Below are 19,998 nucleotides of genomic sequence, written 5' to 3' on the forward strand. Positions count from 1 at the left end.
TCTTTGTTGTCGTAATTAGATATTTACGACAGGTGCAACAGTCGTAATATTCTAAAATTGCGACCGGTAGGGACGGTCACAATATTTTAAAATTGCGACCGGTAGGGACGGTCGCAATTTCCTAACATTTTGCGATAGGCTTTAACAGTCGCAAAATATTTGTTCTTGCGACAGGTGGAGGCAGTCGCAGTTCCCGTTGTTAGCGACCTTCTAACTTACCCATTTTCTTTGTTTTCACTATAAACTAAGAAAGTCTTTGTCAACTGGTGCATCAACAACAAACCTTGCCTTTGTCTTGAACACTGCCCACCATTGAGCCTGATCTCTTTTCAGACTTGGGTAAGGTGCGTAGTAGACTTGGTTAGCTTGGTAAGAAAGCACAAATGGGCTGTACTTGGGGTATTTTTTAGTATGATTGACTTCTACAAGTTTGTATTGATCAATGTTCATACCCCTAGTGGAATCCATCCAACTACACTTGAAGAGAACAATCTTATAAGTCCTTAGTGCACCAGTGAACTCCAACTCGATGATATTCTCTAAAATACCAAAATAATCTCCACCATCTTCATTGGATGTGCTTACTCCATAATTCATGGTTGACTTTTGTTTTCCATGGCCATAAGTTTGGAATTTGTATCCGTTCACATAGAATTGGCTCCAAGTACGCACTCGCTTAGACGGGCCCATTGCCAAAGCAAATAATATTTCATTATTTGGCTTGTCTTGAATCACCTGCTCATATGGCATATATTAAATTAATATATGTCGTGAAATTATAGCAACAAAGTAAGAAAACGTGTTGATTTCAAATGCGTAACACACTCACTTTCAACCTAAACCACTCGAGGAATTTAGCTTCATGTTTAATCCACACATCTTCTTTACGAATAGTAGGTTGCATTAGAACAATGTGGTCCTCAAACCCCCTTACATATAACCAGAGAAAGAATATTAATGATGGTGGTCGACATTGGATACATTGCAAAATTCAATGAAATCTTAGTGAGTGTGATAAAGACAAATTTAATACCTCTCATATGGTTCAAGAATTCCGCTATTTCCCAAAACATATAAATGAGTATGTTGTAGTTCATTCTCATCCAAAAGCGGCGCACTCCACCAGTAGAAGCATGTCCATGATCAACCCTAAACAGTTCCGGAACACTATCATCTAAAGTGCTTTCAACATCATCATGAACATTACGACCTAAGTCACGTGTTTTAGTATCCACTCCTTGTTGGAAGTAGTTAGAGCAAAAGTATCCTATCTCTTCCGTTAGATATGCATTGTAGATTGAACCTTCAACACGGGCCTTATTGCCAATTTTACATTTCAAATGATTAAGGAGCCTATAATTTAAATTATTGAATAAGTTATATGTTATGCAAACAACTATAGGTGTATAAACGAAAATGGCAGTCATGAGTTTGTAGGAAACAAAACCTTTTAAACAGATACATCCAACGATATTGGACAAGACCACATAACCTAGCTTCATATGGCATGTGAACTAGTAAGTGTTCCATAGAGTTGAAGAACGCTGGTGGAAATATCTTCTTGAGCTTACAAAGAATTTATGTAATGTTATGTTCCAATCTTTCCATATCACTCAATTTGATGGTGGAACAACAAAGATCACGGAAGAAAAGACTAATCTCAGTAATAGCTTTCCAAACATGGACCGGGAGCAATTGCTTCAAAGCAACTGGCAACAATCTCTCCATGAAGACATGACAGTCGTGGCTCTTTAAACCATGAAGCTTGCATGTTTGTAAATCTACACATCTAGTCAAATTGGAAGCATAGCCATCGGGAAATTTCAAGTTCCTTACCCACTCGCATAACACTTTCTTTTGAGCCTTGTCTAGTGAGAACGGGGCTTTGGGCAACGTGTCTTTCCCTCTCGCATCCTCCGTCACATGAAGTTGTGGTCATTTGCAATATTTGGCAATGTCATTTGTCGATGCAACTGTGTCTGAAGTACGTTTTTTCACATCCATCACTGTGTGAATTAGTTGTTCAAAGAAATTCTTTTCAATATGCATGACATCGAGGTTGTGGCGGAGGAGAAGAGTCTTCCAGTACGGTAGCTCCTAAAGAATGCTTTGTTTAAACCACCCTAGTTTCTTCTTTTTCAAGCTTGCGAGTGCTTCAAGTCCATCTGTTGCCTTAGCCAAGTGTTGAACTTGTTTCCATAGCTTATCGCCGGACATTATGTCAGGCGGTGATCCTTTTTCAACCTTATTCTTACAAAAAGCAATTTTGTTGTTTCGAAAAGGATGTTCGGGTGGAAGAAATTGGCGGTGACAATCAAACCATGACATTTTACCACCATGTTCAAGCCAAAAATATTTTGATTTGTCCAAGCAATATGGGCATGCTTTTTTACTGGCTGTTGCCCATCTAGAAAGCATACCATAGGCTAGGAAATCACTTATAGTCCACAAGATTGCTGCACGCAAATTGAAGTTTTTTCTTTGCGAAATGTCGTAAGTTGTTGCATCAACATCCCACAGTTGTTTCAATTCTTTAATTAACGGTTGCATATACACATCCAAGTTTCCCTTCGGATTTTTAGGACCAGGAACGAGCAAAGAAAGGAACATAAATAGTTTTTTCATGCACATCGATGGAGGCAAGTTATAAGAGGTCAGAATGACTAGCCAACATGAGTACTGACCCCCAAACTTTCCATTTCGAGCAAACCCATCGGTACACATACCAAGTCTCACATTTCTAGGTTTAGATGCGAAATCGCGGAAGGATCTATCCAAGTGCTTCCAAGCTTCACTATCACTAAGATGCGCTATTGTACCTTGGACTCTTGGATTTTTGGAATGCCAGGTCATTTCCTCCGCAATGTTCTTTATTGCAAACAACAGTTGTAGCCTTGGAGTGATGGGAAAATAGATGAGTTCTTTTATTGGAACCAATGACCCCTTTGAAGTCCTCTTGTATCTGTCCCTTTTGCACACTCTACACTTATCCAACTCAGCATCAGCTTTCCAAAATAACATACAACCCTTTGGGCATGCGTGAATCTTCTCGTGCGGAAGCTCAAGTCCGTTAAGAATCTTCTTTGTATCATAGAATGTTTTCCCCATCTTATTATTGTCGGGAATCTCTTCTTCAGTAATGAAGCAAACCCATCAACACTTCTATGGGGAAAATTGTATTCCGACTTCAAAGATACAATTCGAGATGCCATTTCTAGCAGAGACATGGAGCTACCTTCGTACAATGGTTGCTCGGCAGCCTTTAAAAGCTCTTGAAATGCTTTTGCTTGAGCATTTGGCTCTTCATCTGAACCACTAATACTATCGTCACCCGATGGTTCATGATTACTCCTAAGAGCATCGAGAACCATTTCACGGTAAGGATTTGGTTGCTCTACACTTGATGTAGGGAACCCTTCACCATGAGAAACCCACTCATAGTAATCACATATAAACCCCTTTTTGTACAAATGAAGTTTTACTGTGTTTGCATCATGAAGACGTCTATTCTTACATAACAGACAAGGGCATCTTACTTCACCTATGCCCGGGCTCTCAGGATGAGCTTCACAAAACCGTATGAATTGTCCAACACCATCCACAAACTCTTGCCTAAGTTTACGACCATCGTATCTATCATACATCCACCGATGCTCTTTCCTTTTCATGGTGAAAAATTCTACAACACTATGAAAAACAAATCACATTAATCATTCACATTGAACTTGTATTCATTAAAATCATGGAATAAGAAACAATTAGAATCAAAATGATATCCGAAGGTCCTTATCATGACTTAAACGGGAAAGTTGATTTCACAAGTACTGTTCTTTATTAAGAGATTTAAACATATGTTGATTTCACAAGCTTCTAACTTTTTACTCATCAAAATTACTGTTGGTCTCACAAGTAATGTTGACCATTAACTATAAAAATTAGTATTTATCCCGCTCAATGCACGGGTGAACTTTTTACCAAATTATTTGAGAAATATTTATAATTTTTATAATGTTTTCTAAAATACTTATTATAATTTACAATATTGCTTAAATTATTTATAACTTAAACTAATAAATTATGTTTTTCCAATTTCAAAGTAAATTGATGTAACATTAATAAAATTAAAAAAGCATTATGATTTGTATAGTTAACAACGATGGGAGTTTGATAACAAATATAAAAATAAAAAAAAACCTAATGTAACCCTTCACGAAAAAAATTAAATGAAAAAACAAAATTAATAATTTACAAGTCATATTAACCATAATACAAATTAATGTTCAAAAGATTATCACAACCCCTCATATAAACATTCATATTTAAAAAAAAAATTAATAAAAAAAAAGAACCATAAATATTAAAATATAAACGGTTCTTAATTAAATATTATGAACAAATAAAGTAATGACAAGCGGCATAAGAAGACAAAATCTTCCTTTTTTTAAATATTAGTATAGATTTGTCCCCACTTCACATTTCTCCATTTTAATCAAGGTTTATCATCATGTAATTAATTTCGATAAGCTAAAACAATTCTATAAGAATTTTTTTTTTTAAACGAAAATGAAAATCATCCAACACATGAGTTCATACCAACCAATAGTCCTACATTGGACATAAAGCCAAATAAATTTCTATTCCAATCAAAACACATCAAAGTTCAAGCCTACGCATAACAAAGCGTAAAAAATCCAACAATGAACCAAGCTATTAATAGCAAACCTCTTGATAATGGAAACAAACCATTTAAGAATCACTTCAGGAAAACCCGCTTAAACAAGTAGCACATTCACAAAGTAAAGCAACGCTAATAAACTAAAATCAAAATGCAACTAATAAAGATGCTATGCTTTAAAATATATATCACAACTCCATGAACAAATAACATAAATATTAATCAAATTGCACAAGTATAGGAAGTAGCTAAATAAGAAGGGGAGAAAACACACAGTGGAGGAGTTGACCGGAAAAGCAGAGGCGGCGACGAAGGTGGTCCTGGTATACGGTGGTGTTACACTTTTAGTTAGGGTATTTAGAAAAACTTTAAAATTAAAAAAAATAAATAACTACACACGACTTACCTGGTGGCGGCGACGGAAAAAGGAGGAGGGACGGGAACAAGAGGAATCCGGCTACGGTGGTGCTGCAAAGGGGGTTAATTTGTGACCCACAGTTGGCTGTTTCGGCCGAATTAACGAAAATAAAAAAAATAAAAAAAACAACCAAATTACCTGGGTTTAGTCGACGGAAAACGGAGGAGGGACGGATAGAAGAGGAATCCGGCGACAGTAGGCCTGCGAAGGGGTTGATTTGTGACCCAAATTTAGGGTTTTCGCCCAAATTAACTAAATTTCAAAAAAAGAAAAAAAATTGCAGCGACTTACCTAGGTACTGGCGTCGGAAAACAAAGGAGGGACAGGCAGGAGGGGAATCCGACGACAGTGGTCCTGCGTGGGGGGTTGATTTGCGACCCAAAGTTAGGGTTTTCGCACAAAGTAACGAAATTAAAAAAAAAATATTAAGATGACATACCGATGTGTAGCGTCGCCGGCCGGAGAAAGCTCGTTGGTGGGAAGAACGGCCGGAGTTAGCGACCGCTTTCGCCTCTCTCTTCGATGTTTCCCTCTTTCCCCTTCTTCTATATTTCTTCTTTCCCCTTTCCCCTTCTTTAAGAAAACAACCTCGACTTTGTTTAATTTTTTTTTAAGAAAATCTACGACCAGTTCTACGACAGGCAGACCGATCGTAATAATTTTAAAAAAAAAATGACATAATTTTAACGACCGGTACAACGGCCGCTAAAAAATAAAAAACGGTCGCAATTAATGAATATTACAACAGGCTATGTAACGGTCATAATTAATAAGAGTTGCGACTGTTTTTATGAAAGTCGCAATGAAACGGTTGTAAAATCACCGAATTTTAGTAGTGGTTGCTGACACCCCCATTGATGAGGGTTTTTACCTATACATGATTGCAGGGACTTGCTACAACACTTGGAGGGCTACAAATTGATTCATGTGCCAAGACACAAGCTGCAACTAGCAGATGCTCAGGCCAGGGAAGCAAGAAGGACTCTAACTAGGAAAGGAAGCACTCGACATCCAGATGTACAGTGGCTTAGGAACTTCAATGTCTTGCTGGCACAGCCAACAACTACGATAAACAACGGAGCAAATATATTAATGTGGTCCTTTTTCCATTTAAGTGGAAATCATTATAATTAAGGATAATGAACATTTATATTTTATAAAATGACAATCACAATTTGAGAGAATATTACCCTAGTTTTGTATTAAATTAATACATGCTTATGAGCGTCATTTGAATATTATACTACATACATTTTAACTCTAATATTGATAGATGTTTATTCAAATTTGATACATAGATGTTCATTTGAATACGTGTATATTCACACATATATTAACGTATGTTCATTCACATGTTAAAAAATATTCAACAATAAATCACATAATGTTCATTCATCATAGACCTTTGATGATTCTATTTTAAAATATAATATAATCTTATGGTATTTCATCCACATATAATATCAATATATATTAAGTTGTAATTTGACATATTGAATTATTATTAATGGTCATTGTAAACGCAAATTTTAAATCTGCAAAATATAGATTCAAAACAAATGCAACAAAATGTTAATTTTATTAATTTGATAATTTTGGGTATAATCTCTAATTTACTCCTCTGATTCGATCTCCACTTTATCTTTGACTTGTTTCACAGGCTGAGTTGCCTTGATTGAGGGTCGTCGAGCCTTGATCTCAATCGAAGACAATTGATGTAGAACTTTGACTTGGGTTCTTGATTGAGGCTTGATTTCTATCAAAGATATTTGGCGTAGACCTTTGACTTGAATTGTTGATTGAGGGCCAATGAGGCTTGATCTCGATCAAGACTATTTGATGTAGAGGTTGAACTGGTGTTCTTGATGATTTGAATTCCTTCTTTCCTTCATATTGAAGGCCGTTGAGGCTTGATCTCTTCCACGGGTGATCTTCTAGAGTAGAACGGCATGTCAAATTCTTGTTGTTCTTATTCTAGGTTTTGAGAGGATTTCTTTGGAGAAGTTTAGAGTATTTGATGAGATGTTTTCTCCAGAAAGGTTTTGATTATATGAGAGGCTTTCTCTGTATTTTGATCCCCTTGTTTACTCTAGGTTTTTCTCCCCTCCCAAATAAATTAGAGAGAGATCTATTTATAGAGTGTGTCACTTCTAGGGTTTGATATGTATTGGGCTTTTGACTAAATAATCATGATTCATTTACAATAATTTAACCCATTTTAATAGGTTTTCACTATTAAATAAACAAACGAATAAAAATAATTAAAATGAGCTAATTTAATATATTTCACCCAAAATAATTAAATTTTATTAACAGTCAAATAAACCTAAGTCAATATTTTGACTTTTGACTGGTATAAGATCCTATGTGGCACTTATATAAATTTTATGTGCCTACAGTCATCTACATATTAATAGATATTCATTTGGATTTTGATGTATGTTCTTTTTCATATCAATAAATGTTCATTTAGAATTTAATATATGTTCATTTAGATTTTATACGTATATTGAAAGATTTTATATCTTTATAGTGTGTTCATTTTTGAATTCGTAATTGTTATTCATGCGTAAATGTTCAATTTTGAATACTTATATTTCATGTACTTTTGTTTGGAATGTGTTGTTATTTTTTTGGAAAACTTAATTGATCTCTTATTGTACAAGGATAATCAAGTAAGGAAGTTGAAGGCGACATATATATTGTGCTCAGATTATATTTTTCATGGAAAACACACAAATATATAACTAAAGGTGCAACAAGGAGGGTATATATATATATATATATATATATATATATATATATATATATATATATATATATATATATATATATATATATATATATATTTATTTATTTATTTATACATACATACATACATACATACATACACACACACAAACACACACACACACACACACTTTGTTATACAAAATGTAACAAAGAATGTTCATTTAACAAGGCACATATGTACATTTGGTTCACTTTCATGTATATGAAACAATTACATGTAATAGTATAGCTGTATAGAAATGCGTTATTATTGTAATTAAATTAAATTTATTTTATATTGGGCATTATTTTTTAAATTTTTTTTACTTAAATAAATAGAATTCTAAGACGTATGTATTTGCATACATCTTACTATGAAACTTACACATAGCTTTTTGAAATGAACATTTGATGAAACAAAAATGAATATCTGTTGCAACACGAATAAACAAAAATGAACATTTGATAATTCAATACTTTTTATAATAAAAATAGTATGAACGCAGTAATCCTTATAAATAAATTTGCTCTATCATTTTTATTTATAGAAAGTTCAATTCTGAAAATGTATTAATTTGAACAAAAACTCCTTATTATAAAAATAAACATTCACCAATACAGAAATGAACATGTTATAAAAATTTACAAGGAATTCATAAATGAAAAGGGGGGGGGGGGGGGGGGGGGGGGCGGGGCACGCGCGGAAGGTCGTGGGGGGGGGGGGTGCAGGCAGGGTTCCCTGCCGTGGGGTGTAGGTAAAAATTTGTACATGCCTGGAATGAGAGTATAATTTCGGGCCTGAAATTTTTACCCTCCATTTGAGGTTAATGCATTACCCACACTCCCCCCTAGCGTAAAAATCACCCTCTACATTTTCACCAAAGTAATTTGATCATTCCCTCTCCACGCCATTCCCAACCATTTTGTTCTTAACTTCTGTCGCCATCGTTACTTCGCCAGCCGTCGTTCCTTCGCCAGCCGTCGTTCCTTCGTCGGCTCCAGTCACCTCTGTTATTCTCTCACCACTGTTCTCGCCATCTCCAATTCAATAGCTTAGAAAGGCATTTTAATAGATGAATTCAACCATCAAAGCTCCAGATCTAGAGCTTTACGTGCTGATTTTTTGCTTTAATTTGTGCGATTGTAAATTATTCTAGGTTTTTCTTCTCTAATTTCTCTTCTTTTTCTTAATTTTCATCTTTAATGTTTGATTTATGCATTTTTCTGTGAAATTTTCGTCGAATTTTCGCTGAATTTATCAGTGTTTTTGAATTTTCCTTTGTTAATTAATCTGAAGAATTATGCTATGAAGATTTTTGTAATTTGGTTGTTATTGTTGGTGGATTTTTTTATTTCATGCCCAAAAAACAATTTTACCCAGGTAAATAATTCCCTTAAGCCAACCTACATTAAAAAGCAGCTCCTATAATCATTCTTCCCTACCTTTTTCTCCATTGACAGTTACTCCATGAATTTTCTCCCTAATAATCACTCCCCCAATCCTAGGCAAGCCCTTAAGCTAAGGTAAGTTGCCTATATATACCAAGACACCAAATGAAAATCAATCATCTCTCATTTTCTTTTGTTCAATATTATATAGTACTTCCTTTGTTTCATATTAGATGACACACTCAATAACCTTCCGACTTTTGTCTGATATGCTCAAACCAACACAATCGGTTCACGCTCAATTTATCATGTCTGCAACTCCAATTTTCCTTTTAATATATTTCTTCTAATTATATTATATATCGTGTTCCTCCAAATCCATCTTAATATAAGCATCAATGCCACTCCCTTCTTTCAATACCCAACATTCTAACCCGTATGACAACGCTATTTTAATAGTAGATTTTCCCTCTATCTTCTAATGTATGCTCCTCCGGTAGTCCGGTCACACAATACCCTAATTTGGATTACTTATTAAAATAAAAAGGGAGTAAAATAATTTATATTTAACACATTTTTTTATTCTAATTTAGATCATGTCATACATGTACAATTCGGGTTTAGGTCAAGTGATTTGTATTAGCCAACCGGACTCTAATATTGGTTTTTAAGCAAGAGGAGAGCAAAAGAAGCTACTGTTTTAGGCCTTGTATAGGAGGTGTAAAATAAGGTAAGACTGATTTCCATTCACTTTCCCTCGTTTGGGTAATTTTGCAAAGAACTATCATTTAAATGATGAGTTTTGAGAACAACTACCATTTAGAACTTTTTTTTTTTTAAACAAACTACACAAAAACATAAAAAGTTTGAGTAGCACTACCTTATCAAGTTTTCCGGCTAGAATCTTTGTCTGTGGGGCCCACCTATTAGTATTTCCATCTCCTCTATTTATAAATGCTAATCTTCGTTTTTCCCTTTTTGCTTATGTTAAAAAAAATTAAAACCCTAATCTCTTCATGGTTGAAGTCAACTAATTGCTGTAAATACATAACAAATAATGAATAATGAACCCTAGATTGGATAATACAGAACAATTGCCTCAAATCCTCCTATTTCAGAAACCCTCAATTTCAGGTTTTTTTTTTACCATTAACCCTAATTTGAAGATTCAATTGAGAAATTGTGTCAATTACAAGGCAAATTATATATATATATATATATATATATATATATATATATATATTATCTTCAATTGAGTTTGCCAAACAATTTTGCTTCTTCTCTCGCCCTGAATCGATTGAAATGAAGAGATTAGGGCTCCACGGCCGAAGATTCTAGCCGAAAAACTTGATAAGGTAATACTATTCAAACTTTTTATGTTTTTGTGGTAATTTTTTCTAAAAAAAAAAATGTTTTAAATAGTAGTTGTTCTCAAAACTCGTCATATAAATGGTAGTTCTTCGCATAATTTTCCTCTCGTTTCTATCCTTTTTATTTCATCTTGCAAAATTGTAATTATTCAAAAGTACCAACCAGAAAATATTGGAAATAGACGCCAAACTTATAAATCAAAAGAGTGCTTGCAACACGACTTACTGTAAGCGTACACTTCATATGAATATATGATTATGTTTGAGATAATTATGTACACGGCCATGCCAGAGGGCTTGTCAATATCCAGATTTTATGTACAAATCAACAATGTTAAGAAAACTAAAGATGGGGAGGGACGCGAGGACATTTATACAAATATTGCACAAAAGTAGCCACATTATCAACTTTTCATGTTGATCTGATATTCACTCCTTAACAACTCAACTCGATGCTGATTCTTGTTCACCGCTCAGAATCTCTAGAATCAGTAGATGCAAAGATCCAAATGTTTGGGCAATAAGGCTTCCACCTGCATAACAAAGGAACTGCAATCAGCACAACCAGCACAGGCGAAGCCACCAAGGAAACGGATGCAGGCAAATTTATGTACAAGTTGATCTGCTCAGATTTTTTGGTAATTGTTAATACTATCACTTTTCTGGTAGAAAATGTTGTGCCTTTTATTTTTTTTCTTTACAAATACCATAAATTCCCTCCAAAAATATCATGTTACAGTAAATCAAAGCTTTAAAGTGGTACCTCCAACTTGGAGATAGAGCGTTGTTTGATACAACGCTAAAAACTGATTAAAAAAAAAAAAATTCTCCACTAAGCCAAAAGATTAGCAAATTTCTCATATATGCAGGCAGACTACAGCTCAACAAACATGTGATTTTCGGTGCAAACTCGACAAGTCAAGCCTTTCATTCTTACTGAATCTCTGGTAAAGCATATTTAACAAATGTGCAGATTACAACTGAGGCTGGTAAGGATAAAGGGGGAACACATCTTTTGTTGAGTGGGAAATAATTATTTTTCTCAAATCCAAAGGCGGTTCAGGCTTGCTCAATCTATTTTTAAAATTTAACTACTGTTTTGAAGTTGTCAGAGCTTGTGGCACCCAGATAATGGCTTTTGGTATGTCCCATTCCACAAGCAAACTTCCTGGATAACTAAACGCCATAAAAAAAAAAAAAAAATAGAGGCAGAGATCTAGAGCATGCAAAGAATGGGTTGTCTCCTACAAAAAAGTCTGGTCAATCATATGTGATCCTTTTACTTGAATATCAATCTTTGCCCGGGATTCTTAAACTTGACACTGCAGAGTCATTGCTTGAAGAAATAAGCAAGGCATACATAGTAGAGAGGCCTAGATAGGTGTTACATTTGCTGCCTTTTTCTTTCCAGGGTTTCTTTGGAGAATGCATTCAACTGAGAGAGCCAATGATTGATTCCCAAAAAACAACAATGCATTTGAAATTCAATTAGTAATAAAAGTGTTTTATTACCAAGGACAAGAGCAGCACCAATCCATCCATAAATACCCCATCTTTCACCAAGAAGGAACCAAGCAAAGCCAGCTCCCCAAATTGGTTCCAGTCCGTAAATAATAGCTCCTTCAGTTGCTGATACTTCCTGCACTGCAGCCATCTGCAGAACCAAGTGCATTCAGAAATGATGGCCAACATATAATAATCCTGAACGACAATAATTCCTATATGGTCAACAATACTCCATATTCATAGCTGTTTTACTTGTGACAACAAATGGTATGCTCAATAGTTCATTATACATCTAAATTATATTCCACATATGACGTATCATTTCCCAATTCAAGATTTCCAACTTCCACTTTGACTGCTGATACACAGTATAGGGCTTGTAAGTTGGAAATTAGGGAAGAAGTATAAAGGCAGTAGAAAGAATTAGTTTTGAGATGTATCTTTTATTTGTTTGGGTCCTTATAATGCCTATACAAACTAATACTAGCCGTGATTGTAACTAGAGACTAGCCTTTAGTTAATGCAAATACGAAGATTCAGTCTTTTGAACTTAATTAATCCATCTATTTACTCAAGTTTCAATAGATCCAGCACTCAAAATGCTTAAGTTTCTATTTATGCCAATGTTCACAACATTACTTTAATTCAACACGTAATCTGCATGTTATCTCGCTACCATACTGCACTCTTAAAAAAAAAAATTTGCTCATTAAAATTTAGCAAGCAAAAAAAAAAAAAAAAAAAGGAGAGAAAGAACCTAATGAGAAATAAGATGACAGATTAAGATTTAATAATTAGCAATCACGAGGGGGGAGGGGGAAGAAAGAAGGCTCACATAATTAAGAGAAAAGTACCTCTACCCATAAGCATATTCCGGAGAACACTCCTGTGTATATTGCTGGTATCCAAGGAAACGAGACCCATGAAGCCCAAAACAATTCCCATGTCCAAGGTCTATGACTTTCACCAAACCAGCCTTCGAATAAGAACCAGGTGATTGATGAGACTGCAACAACACATACCTGGATGAAACCTCAGAACTGCTCAGAGAACAGGCAAAGATATCAACACTTGCAATAAAAAAAAAAAAAAAAGTTGCATTTTATTAAAATTTGGATGCCTAGGAAAGTAGGAATTGAAACACTCAAGCCCAAACGTAAAAGTTGAAATTTTCTTCAAGGCTTCTAACCTCAATTCCAAGGAGTGGTATGAAGTTCTCCTTTCTGGTGGTTCTTGAAATTTGCCGAGTCTTCAACATATGGACACCAAATAAAATCGCACTCAGAAAGTTAAAAAGATCTCCAACCTGAAAAAAAAAAAGATAAGCTAAACTGACCCATAAACCAAATTCAGCCCCTGCCTTACAAATGTGAGCATCATTTCTTGCTCCTAATGTAGCTGGTAGAAAGGGAACAGCTGATAGAGACAATCTAACAACATTGAAAGTAGCAGGGTCCATAAATTCTTCAACCTCTTTCAAGACTGGAATGTCACTAGCTGCAACAATAATCAAACAATTTTTTCTAAATGTTGAAGTCGGGAAAAATGAATGTTAGTAAGCAACTCTAAAAATAAGCAAGTAATCAGAAAACACATTCAGCTATACGTACGTATCTTTGATTCTATGAAAACTACACTATTTTACTGCCATAGAGCCATACGTGAAAATTTTCTCCATGACAACTGACACTACAATTGCAACAGAGCGCAGCAGGTTAAGCACAACTCCTGATCCGTAATTAACCATGACAAAACTTTAACACTCAATACCCTCTCATAGCACTTATCATTCTTGGGACTATGACAAAACTTTCGTTTCCTTCTCAATGCAACCCATATATCCTCGAAAGTTGAAACACATATCAATAATGGTACAACGTAGATTTTTCCAAGAAAATATTGCCAAGGCAATTGTAGTTGGTGCGAAAAGATTGTTCATCAATATTTGCCTTTGCAGACTTGCAGTAGTATTAGTATAGCTAGTTTAATCTAAAAATAACTTACTCAACCTTAATTGTATTCATTGCCATTTTTTCTAACATTAGTCCTACAAAGACAAATGTACACTTTACCTAGTGAAGCACTATAAAAGCAATTAAGATCGAAAAGCTTCCAATCAATCAACTTGAATTACATAGTCTTTGTTGTTAAATACAATATATAGTTGCATAATCTTGATATGATTTATGATTTCGATATCAATCAAGGTAACTAACTGGATGCCTCTCACTAAGATCAATACACAGGTCATGTTTAGTTCAACATATTTCTATTTTATCATAGGAAGAATAAGTTTGGCTAAAATTAAATTCTAAGAGCAAGTTTATGTAAGTTAAGATAAAATTAGATTGAAGTTTACGTAAGTTCAGGTAAGTTAAGATAAAATTAGATTGAAAATCAAGTGAACAGAATGCACCTTTAGCCATTATCCGAAATTAAATTAACACTGGTTTATACAAGTATAATACACAACACAAGAACAGAAAAGTTGAATAACTTTATAGAAAATTTCACAGAATTCAACCCAAAAAAAAAATTAAAAATAATAGAGAACACACCATAAACAATAGTTATGACATTAAGCAAAATAATGACGCGAAATTTGTTGGGGGTGCAAAATGATTGGCTTTGGAATAACAGGTTGAAGTTATTAATATCCGGAGATTTGATTGGCTGAGAAGCCGAAAGCACCTTCGGCGGAGTAGTATGATTGGCGGGAGTCCTAAAAAGGTAGACGAATCTGTTGGATGGCTTAGAAGGAGGATGAGTAAATGAGAGAGAAATGAATGGATTTGACTGGTGACAGAAAAATGAAGTTTTTAAGGTTTGCTGCTTCCATGGATATCTGCTGCTTGAGCTTGAAACTACTGCGGAAGCCATTTCTGTTACTCTCCCACTCTCTCTCCTCTTAAGAGTTTATGCAAAAAAAATCCTACTTTATTTTTTGGTGTATGTAGGGATGACAACGGGTCGGATTTGGACCGGGTCTTGGTGGACCCGGATCAAGATCCGTTTTTCAACTTTGGATCCAGATCCTCCCCGGATCCGTCGGGTCCAGAAAATGAGGACCCAGATCCAGATCCGACGGATCCAATGGATCCGGGTCCAAAACGCGTCTTGCACGTTTTGCCTACTTTTTTCAAACAAATGTAATAAAAAACGCATTTAAACCAAGTTCAATACATAAATTGTAGTTATACAACTAAAAATACAATATAACACATATAGTCTTTGAAAAAAAAATCCAAACATTAAAAAAAAAAGTACGATGTTACAAATGACCAAGCAAACAAAAATAACAATGATATATCCGATTTGAACATCCAATATCCATCTCTCGAAAGGACTAATCTTCATCACTACTAATATCATCAACATCCTAAAATAAAGAAACAAAACAAACAAAGAAAAGAATTAGTAATTGACAAAAACTAAATTATACTTCGTATCAATCATATGTCTTAATATTAATTAATAATAATTTATAAACCTTACCATATCAATTATATCCACCTCTTGTACATCATTATTATTTTCATCCTCACGATCTTCGGTTATAGTTGAACATGAAAGTGATCCTTTAAAAGAGCCTATCATAAATAAGATAAAATAATTTACTTTGTATTAGAATCAGAAGTGTAATTTATAATAAAGTAAGGGAAAAAAAATAAGTAAAACATTACCCTTTACATCATCGACCATCCAACTTTGTAAGCACGTCAAAGCTTCTACGGTTTGAGAATGAAGTCGAGAATGGTGAGCACTAACCACTCTTCCACCCATGCTAAATGCACTTTCCGATGCAACCGAAGATACGGGAATTGCAAGAATATCCTTGGCAATTTTTTTTCAAAGTTGGATAATTTTGATCTCTACCCCACCATTTAAGAACGTCAAATTCATTATCCTCCGGCAATGTGGCACTCTCCAAGTATTGTTCTACCTCACTCCTCAAAGGTGTTGTTCTAACTTTTTGTTTCTTTGATCTAGCAAAATCATCTTCATCATCACACTCATTAAAGCCTCTCTTTAATGGTGATTGTTCTACTACTACCTCATTCTTATTTTGAAACTCGTGGACAAGATTATCAAGACTATGAGCATCACTTCCATACAATTTTCCAAAATAATGAGCCACACAATCCATTTTATTTCTAAGATCTAAAATGGCAGCAATAGCCAAAATCCCATTAATATGTGACCAATATTTGTCAAAATTTTCAACCATACTCTTAGCCATTGTCCTAATAACCTTATTATTATCAGTTTGCACCCACCGATTCAAAGCAAGTCTTATCTCACAAACAATTCGAAAAAACAAATTAGCGGTTGGATGATTTCTTATAGAAAAAACCTTAGTGGCCTTGTAGAATATTTCCAACTTTTGACAAACAAGAGTAGCCATAGCCCAATCATCATCACTAGGAATAGAAAACCTAAGCCTTTTATTTAAACACTTCAACTTATGAAAGACATCCTTAAAAGGCAAACTAGATTCAAGCATCAAGTTAGTAGAATTCCACCTAGTTTTACAATCAAGACCCACTTTTTTAGGTTTATTCACATTCAAAAGACGACAAGCTTCCTCAAAATTTTCAATTCTTTTAGGGGTCGACATCCAAAATGCTATACACTCTCTTACTTTTCCAATTGCATGATCAATCACTTCTAAACCATCTTTCACAATTAAGTTTAGAATATGAGCACTACACCTCATGTGCAAAAATTCTCCATTTAACACCAAGCAACTACTTTCTAATTTCTCCATCAATACATTAATCATTGCATCATTTGTGGTACAATTATCAACAACAACGGATGAAATTTTGTTTTCCAAAGAATATTGAGACAAACTATCCAATAGAATCTTAGCAATAACCCCCTTTGTATGTGGACAAGGCACAAAACAAAATCTACAACCAAAATAAACATACCAAATACATGAATAAAAGCTGTAACATTTAGCTATTGTCACAAATAATAGCATAGTTCAAATAGCCAAAAACTAAAGGATAAATATGGACATTGCATTATATATACATTAATATTAGAAATAAATTAATTAGACAATTACCTTAGTGTTCGATTATGCAAATTCCATTTTTGATCAATGAAATGTGAAGTCACAGCCATTTACCCCTTTTTTTGGTTGGAGGCGGTCCACATATCAGTTGTTATTGCCACTCTACTATCATTGGCCTTTAAAAAAACCTTAAGAGAAACTCTTTCATTGCCGTACATTTTCATCACATCATTTCTCGATGTGTTCCTTGAAATCATTTCGAAATTTTCATTTAAACTCTTCACAAAACTCCGAAATCCAATATGATCAACAATTGACAAAGGATACTCATGTATTATTACCATCTTAACCAACTTTTGCCTTGAAACTTCTTGATCAAATAGAACTTTCTTTTGCTTTTCCTTAACGGATAAAAAAGTAGTCCCATCAACTTCAGTCTTAATCTTCAATTGTGATTGACCAGCGGCAAGCTTCAAATGCTTTCCCGAGCATACTTTTTTAGCATGCTTAAGAAGGTGAGATGTTCCTGAATTTCCAGAGTAAGAGAGCATACTTTTACAACACTTGCAAATTTCCTTTTGTATACCATTGATTGTAGTCAAATCAAAATAGTCACATGCTTCAGAAGGTAGTTTCTTACTTTTCTTAATACTACTAGACTCACTTTCTTTAGTAGTATCATTTTCGACCTCAACAAACCCCTCAAATTCTCCTTTCTCTTCTTCCTCTTTATCCGAAGGGACCGTAAATGGTTCATCATTACTATCTTTAAAATTTTATTGTGCTTCCATAAACTGAAATTATTATAAAGGATAAAATCAGTAATATAGTTCTATTAAAAAAATCAGTAATATAATTGATTTTAGGAAGTAATAAAGGTTTAATCATGAAACTAATTGCTAATAAGTAACTATATGCAGCTCCTAATCGAACTCACAGTTGGACATTACAAATAAATCAAACAAATACACAAAAATTACATAAATTACACAAATTGCAAGCATAAATACATACAATTAAACACACAAAATCGCAGCAAAAACATGTACAAATAACAAGTAAAAATAAACCCATGAATTTGCAGCAAACCCACGAAATAAACCCATCAAATCAAATGCAAACTTGTAAAGAAACATCAAAAATAAACCCACGAAATTGCTGGAAACCCATAAAAATAAACCCATCAAATCAAATGCAAACTTGAACAGAAACATCAAAAAATAATATGAACTACTACCTTAATTTATTTGCTCATAAAAAGTAAACAAAAATAAACTAAAAAGAGAAGGGAGTACGGGCTATACCGCTTACAGATCTGAACGGAGGTCTTTGATGCCGTTTCGTTTGCTGGCGATCTGACTGGGAGTCCGGTGGAGATTAGAGAGTAGGCTGAGTAGTGGTCTAGTGGAGAATGGAAACTAGAGAGAGAAAGTTAGGGTTTGTAAATTGTTTTGATTTTTGTTTCTGAATTCTAATATGGGCCGAAAGTTGTGACTTGTGAGTCTTGTATTAGAATTTTTATTTTTTTTTAAAAAATAAATTTTTAATACGGATCCGGGTCCGGGTCTGGGAGTTAGACCCGGATCCAGATCCGTTTTTTCAGGCAGGACCCAAATCCGACCCGGATCCATCGGGTCCAAAATTTAAGGACCCGGATCCGTGAAAAACGGATCTGGATCCACGGATCCGGGTCGGGTCCAGATCCACTGCCATCCCTAGGTGTATGCTTTTGGACTGTACATATAGGTGTATTTGATTTAACTTATTTGAAAGGGGTCAGAATGTCATATTCTGTTTGTGTAGTGTGTACTCAGGTGTGAAAAGGGTGAATTATTATTGACAAAAAATGGAGTACGCCCAGGTTACTCTCGGTGAGTTTTTTTTTACTGTTTCTCTCACCCACCATGTAGGACAATTGTATTTTAAAATATATTATCAAAATATGGGACCCATTAGCCGTTAGTAGGCGTTAGTTGACTCCGTCAGTTTTAATATTGACATTTTTTAGTTTACCGTTTGTTCTTTCTCTTTCTTTACTTCACCCCACTTCTCTACTCTTGTTACTCTTGTTCCTCCTTCTCTGCACTTGTTCGTCGGGTCTCTCTCTCTCTCTCTTCACTTGCTCCACTTTGCTCGATTTCCCCCATGAGTTATCTCTCGAATTGCTAAGGCGGTGCACCCTAGATTTGACTTATTTGCAAATCGATGATACTCGGATCAAGCTTATACTGTAGATCTTATGTAAATTGCGTGGCTTTATCTAGTCGTGTTTTACTTTGAATTGTTGTTGAATTGATTTGGTAATTGTCACGTATTTTACTGTGAATTGTTAAATTAATAAAACTCAGAAGTGCCTTAGTTGTCTTGTTTTGGTAATCTGGTTTCAATTTTCAAATTGATTGAAATAATGTTGAACTCGTGCATCTGTTGTAAATGAAGGCTCGCCTAACTAATATGTTTTCAATTTTGGTAATTGTAATGTTAAAGTGGTTGGAATTTGTGGTTGGGCTGATATGCGTTGGATTTATTGGTTCTTGGTAGCATAATTTCACATTGATCTAAATTTAATTGACCTGGTTTAACAGTGATTGATATTGTTGTTGGGATAGGTATGATAGTTGATTATATTAGGAAGGTGTGGTGTGATATTGCTGAGATGGATGAGTTTCTGGTAAGGAATGCAGAGGAAGTAGGGGGGTGAGATCAGGTAGGTACATTGATTGAAATTTGACTGTAGTAATGGTAATGATGATGAGTATTTGGATACAGAGAAGTTGGACAATATTTCCCTTACAAAAAATGTGGAGAATAATGATATTAGGGGTACACCAATCCACACCTCTTC

General features: G+C 34.6%; 1 protein-coding gene and 1 long non-coding RNA gene across 2 annotated transcripts; both read right to left on the reverse strand.

Moving 5' to 3' along the window:
* Nucleotides 1-237: 237 nt before the first annotated feature.
* Nucleotides 238-3,668, reverse strand: LOC145565047 (uncharacterized). Its single transcript, XM_081625160.1, has 4 exons — nt 3,236-3,668; nt 2,123-3,131; nt 1,119-1,353; nt 238-735 (listed from the first exon to the last, which is right to left on the reverse strand). The coding sequence occupies exons 1-4, from the start codon at nt 3,666-3,668 to the stop codon at nt 238-240; spliced, it is 2,175 nt and encodes a 724-aa protein (XP_081481286.1).
* Nucleotides 3,669-10,999: 7,331 nt separating this feature from the next.
* Nucleotides 11,000-13,277, reverse strand: LOC145563792 (uncharacterized). Its single transcript, XR_014094608.1, has 3 exons — nt 12,985-13,277; nt 12,137-12,278; nt 11,000-11,157 (listed from the first exon to the last, which is right to left on the reverse strand). It is a non-coding gene; the product is annotated as an uncharacterized LOC145563792 (long non-coding RNA).
* Between the last annotated feature and the right edge of the window lie 6,721 nt (nt 13,278-19,998).

The sequence above is a fragment of the Chenopodium album genome, chromosome 10 (genome assembly GCF_948465745.1).
Source record: "Chenopodium album chromosome 10, dcCheAlbu1.1, whole genome shotgun sequence".
Lineage (NCBI taxonomy): Eukaryota > Viridiplantae > Streptophyta > Magnoliopsida > Caryophyllales > Amaranthaceae > Chenopodium > Chenopodium album.

What these genes read in the sequence shown, in the direction of transcription:
- LOC145565047 (XM_081625160.1), bottom strand. Translation starts at nt 3,668, where the DNA reads ATGAAAAGGAAAGAGCATCGGTGGATGTATGATAGATACGATGGTCGT. An exon ending in CGAGCAACCATTGTACGAAG is followed by an intron (nt 3,132 to 3,235) that starts GTAGCTCCATGT and finishes TCATTACTGAAG; the next exon opens with AAGAGATTCCCGACAATAAT. An exon ending in TTGAAAAAGAAGAAACTAGG is followed by an intron (nt 1,354 to 2,122) that starts GTGGTTTAAACA and finishes TTTAAATTATAG; the next exon opens with GCTCCTTAATCATTTGAAAT.